The sequence below is a fragment of the Crocuta crocuta genome, unplaced genomic scaffold (genome assembly GCF_008692635.1).
Source record: "Crocuta crocuta isolate KB4526 unplaced genomic scaffold, BGI_CrCroc_1.0 scaffold374, whole genome shotgun sequence".
In the NCBI taxonomy this organism is placed as follows: Eukaryota; Metazoa; Chordata; class Mammalia; order Carnivora; family Hyaenidae; genus Crocuta; species Crocuta crocuta.
The window spans coordinates 3,995,238-4,000,194 of NW_027532613.1; the positions used below are offsets into that span (position 1 = coordinate 3,995,238).

At 48.5% G+C, this 4,957-nt stretch overlaps 2 protein-coding genes across 2 annotated transcripts in view; one reads left to right on the forward strand and one right to left on the reverse strand.

Moving 5' to 3' along the window:
• Nucleotides 1-240, reverse strand: part of HSPB2 (heat shock protein family B (small) member 2) — a 1,317-nt gene extending 1,077 nt beyond the window's left edge. Inside the window, exon 1 of the mRNA XM_077780506.1 lies at nt 45-240. Within this exon, the coding sequence (XP_077636632.1) occupies nt 45-138 (94 nt within the window). The 5' untranslated portion in view covers nt 139-240. The remainder of the gene's footprint in view (nt 1-44) is intronic.
• Nucleotides 241-943: 703 nt separating this feature from the next.
• On the forward strand, nt 944-4,164 carry CRYAB (crystallin alpha B). The gene is made up of 3 exons (XM_077780503.1): nt 944-1,328; nt 2,424-2,546; nt 3,817-4,164. The coding sequence occupies exons 1-3, from the start codon at nt 1,128-1,130 to the stop codon at nt 4,018-4,020; spliced, it is 528 nt and encodes a 175-aa protein (XP_077636629.1). The 5' UTR covers nt 944-1,127; the 3' UTR covers nt 4,021-4,164.
• The last annotated feature ends 793 nt before the right edge of the window (nt 4,165-4,957 follow it).

Sequence of the window (4,957 nt, forward strand, 5' to 3'; positions counted from 1 at the left end):
ACGCAGAATTTCGGGAGGTGGGGGGGGCGGCGTCTGCACCGTACCTTCGCCGAAGCGCTGCTCGCCCAGGCGGCTGGGGTTGGCGAATTCGTACTCGGTGGTGGCCGGGTGGGCATGTGGCACCGAGCGGCCTGACATGGCTGCAGAGGCGTCGGCGGCCCTGATCCGAGGTGCAGCGACCCCTCCAGCTGCCTGGACAGCCGGGGCTCGGTCGGAGGTGGGGGCGGGGTCTACACCACCCAAAATAGTGCCGAGCCTGGGGCGGGGGAGGAGCGGGGAGCCGGGGCCCAGAGCCCNGGCTGCCCGGAGAGACAGCTGGGGGTCCTGTCTGGGCAGCGAGCTGGGGGTGGGGAGGCTGGTGCGGGAGGCCCTGGAGAGGCCTCGCCGAGACCCTCAGTTTGTACATTTCCCACACTGCTTCCTCTCCTCCTCCGTCCCACGCGCCTTGCACCCTACTTCATAAAGCTCTCTTGGTTTCAATGTTCTGTGCGCTATGGAAGGTCAGAGATGCAAGAAACTTTTCCACCGTTTCTTTGCCCGGGGGTGAAGAGTCTCCCTGCCCAGATCAATGTCAGAATCCTTTCCTGAACCCAGGTCCACCCCGGGCACCACACAGATGCCTGGCACTGACTTGGTGATCACTGCTCTCCTCCAGGGACTCACGAAGAGTTAATGTCCCTGGGGCACAGCCTAGGAAGATTCCAGTTCCTGCCCAGGCCCAAGATAGTCGCTGGCCCAATTCCCCTGGCATGCTAGGCTGGGGAGAAGGAGGGGGGCACATCACCCACCTGCTTGGGATTCCTGACTCCAACCCAACTCCACAGAAGGGGGTAGGGGGGGCGCCACTGGGTGTGGACGGAAAGCTAGTGAAATAAGACCAGGACAAGTCACTGGCCAGCTCAGACGTGTTTGTATTTCTCTTTTCTTAGCTCAGTGAGTACTGGGTATGTGTCACACTGCCAAATCCCCGATCACAAGTCTCCATGAACGGGCGGTGAGCTGGGATAATAAAACTCCTGACATCACCATTCCAGAAGCTTCACAAGACTGCGTATATAAGGGGCTGGCTGCAGCTGCAGCTGAAGGAGCTGACCAGCCAGCCGACCCCCTCCACTCACCTAGCCACCATGGACATCGCCATCCACCACCCCTGGATCCGCCGCCCCTTCTTTCCTTTCCACTCCCCCAGCCGCCTCTTTGACCAGTTCTTCGGGGAGCACCTGTTGGAGTCTGATCTCTTCCCAACTTCTACTTCCCTGAGCCCCTTCTACCTCCGGCCACCCTCATTCCTGCGGGCACCCAGCTGGATTGACACTGGGCTCTCAGAGGTAAGTCTCCCTCTGCCAGGACAGGAAAGTTCTTCCTGGAACCTCCCGGAAATCTATCCACCTGCTCTCCTTTGTCTCCTTGCCTAAATCTGGCTATATCTAAGTGTCATAGACACTTGTGTGTCCACCAGCAAAGAAAGACTGGGTTACTGGTTCTTTCCCCCCCTTGCCTGTTTGTATTTGATGCTCCTCTGTATCCTGCTTTACTGCATTTTTTCCATGTGCTGTGAGAATCACCTTTTACCCCCTAATTTCTAAGTAGGATGCCCCTTTCTGGTTTGATTTGTAAAGATCTACAGGGAAAGAGCTGCCTTCAGATTCCTTTGCTCACCTGTTCTAATCCCTCATACTCCTATAAATTTTATTGTTTCAAGTTTCAGAGTCAGGAAACAGCCCTGCCTCATTCTGAGCTTTTCATTTCCACTGTATGGAGCTGGAGACAGCAACTACTGTTTGTCTATTCCTTTGTCTATGATTTCCCAGGTTTCTCAGGGCTGTGACAGGGCACTGACCTGGGCCCATACCTAAGGAGAAAAGGATGTAGGTCAATTCTTGGGACTCCCCCTTACGTGTCCTAAGAAGGTGGGATAACGGGGTGAACAGATAAGATTGACAGAGAGCTGTCACAGATAACATTCTGGTTTAAAAATATTCAAGTGTGAGTAAACAGGAGCCGAGTGAGCAAGGGCTTTGGAAGGACAATCCGGGCCAGTAGAACATTCCAGATTGAGTGGGTGGGAAACTTGGCACAGGCCTGAGCAAGAAGAAGGGGCCTTTGTCTCATAGACAAATGACAAGGCCAGGCATCAGGGTCAGAGAGGCAGCAGAAACTGTGCCCAGACCCATCCTTGTGATTGGCCTGGGTCGCCTTCTCTCCTGTCCCTGTAAATAACGTTTGGATCTGATGCCCATGTGGTATGGCTTGGGTACCACTGTGGTGGCTCTCCTGAACCAGAGAGCCATGTTTGTTCAAAATGGGATTTTTTAGCCGAAAAAAGGAGGATAAAGTCTGCAGAATGATGAGACTGTACTAGTGTAATCCACATTCCTACCATGTTTTCTCCTACCCCCTTCTCTCCACCTTGCCATTTCTAGATGCGTCTGGAGAAGGACAGATTCTCTGTCAACCTGGATGTGAAGCACTTCTCCCCTGAGGAACTCAAGGTTAAGGTGTTGGGAGACGTGATTGAGGTGCACGGCAAACACGAAGAGCGCCAGGTGTGTAGCTTGCTTTCTCTTCTGCTCATTCATTCAGCGCGTACTGTATGCCAGACACTGCCATCGGCCTCTGGGCCTGGCAGCCTTCCTGTCTCAAGCCATAAGGGTCGGGGACAGGATAGACCGGCTGTTGTTTGGGCCCGAGAAGTGATCCTTGTTGTTCGTTTTGATTTGATTGCCTTCGGTGGGATAGATGGGGTGTTTATTTCACATTTAAGCCCGTAATTTTGGCCACCTTATAATCACTGGAGGAATGAAAAAAAAAGTCCCAGTGCTTAGGCATATTCCAGACCAAATTTTTTTAAGGGTAGGCACCAGGCATCAGCATTTTTTAAAGGGCGAGGTGGGGGGAAGCTCCCTAGGTAATTCTAATGTACAAAGTTGAGGACCACTGAATTAGGAATAGCATTAGTTGGATCTGTGGTTGCTTTACATCATTATATGAATTTCAGGTACCTTGAAGATTCTTGGCTTTGGGACTTTGCTTTTAGATGTTCCTGAATTCTCTCATCTTTAGCTCATTAAATGCTCAACTACTTGCTTTGCCCAAGTTTCAGAGCTGCACTCAGCAGCTAACACCCTGCAGCCCATGTGGAAATCACTTAATTGAGAGCCTGTCTGACCAAATGCTTGCAATTCAGCTGGTATAAAGATTAGAATCAGCTAGTTCTTAGCAGAATCCTAGAATATGGACCAGCTTCTTGTTAATTTCTGGGAGGATTTTGAAATGAGTCAGCCTCTGATCAATTATTGATAACACCAATACTTGTGTATCCAACAGTGTGGTTTGAGGTCCTCAGGCTGTTTCAGTTTTGCTTATGTGATTAAGTTTGGGTCATAGTCTCCCTAGAAGTGTTGTTGTTGTTGTTGTTTTTAGCAGCAGTCTGGAACATTCTGGGACATTCCTGAAGAGTCAGGACAATTTCTGGGCTTCCTTAGGGATTCAGATCTTCAATGCTGGATGATATTCTAGATCCTGTAGGCCCAACAAACATTGATCTAAACCTTTGGGAAATACCCCTAAAAATATCCATGCCTCAGTTTGGAGAGCTTTCAAGTTTTTGCTTTTTGACTTCTCAAACTCTCCTTGGTAGGAGCGACCACCTGGGCAACTTTAGCTCTGCCCTAACCAGAACAGCTGTGAAGTTTTTCTCTCTTGTTACCATGGCATATGGTCACACCTAAGGGGAAGGAAGGTATCTGAGTTCTCAGCAAGGGGTGCTATTCTCTGTTCTTACCTCTCTCTTTTTTCCTCATTGTCTTGGACTAGGATGAACATGGTTTCATCTCCCGGGAGTTCCACAGGAAATACCGGATCCCTGCTGATGTGGACCCTCTCGCCATTACTTCATCCCTGTCATCTGATGGGGTCCTCACTGTGAATGGACCAAGGAAGCAGGCCTCTGGCCCTGAGCGTACCATTCCCATCACCCGTGAAGAGAAGCCTGCTGTTACTGCAGCCCCCAAGAAGTAGAAGCCCTTTCTTTAACTGCATTTTTTAAAACAAGAAAATGTCCCCACCAATGAATGAAAATCTTGTGATTAGTGCTGAAGCTTATTAATGCTAAGGGCAGGCCCAAATTATGAAGCTAATAAAATACCATTCAGCAACAGATAACTGTCTTGTGTTTGACTATTCTGTATTTTTAAAAAGAAACGTGGAAATACAGTAGATCCGCTTAATCACCACATTATGATTTAGGGGGCTCTGGGGACATTATAGTCAGAATGGCTGTCTCCACTACTTACTAAGAGTATAAATTTAGCAAGTCACTTAACCTTTCTACTCCTTAAGTATTACATTTGTAACATGTGGCACTGATTTGCAGACTGTTGTGAGGAGTAAATTAAGGAGAAAACATAGGTAAAGCCCTTGGCAGAGTTCAAGGAATATTAGCTCCTCTCTCTCCTTCCTTGATTTCAGCCCTCATTTCCAACAATAAATCTGAACGAAGTCTGGATAACAACGCATGAAAAGCCTTGGTAAGTCTCTGCAATTAATCATATTGCCGGGCAGGAGGCGGTGCCCCCAATATTGACATTTTCCTACTGCCTTCAGCTGATTCACGAGAGCAATAACCAGGACTTAGCTGGGTGCCTATCACCAAACAAGCCTTTCAGGGGTGATCTCTAAATTACTTAGCAATAAGCTTTGAGAGCCAATTCAATGATCTATCCCCACCATAAAAAATTAAATTTTAGAATTATAATTAATCATTGCTCAGTAAGTGAATCTATTATTTAGCTTAAGCAAAGATATTTTACTCCACAAAACACCCCCATTCCACTTGTGGGTCCAGACAAAACTTCTGACTCAATTAATGAAAAATAAGCCCTGGTGTGGGTTTTCCGGCATAAACGTTTGCAGACAACTCCTATTTTACTGTAGCAGCGTCTATCTAATTTCTGAT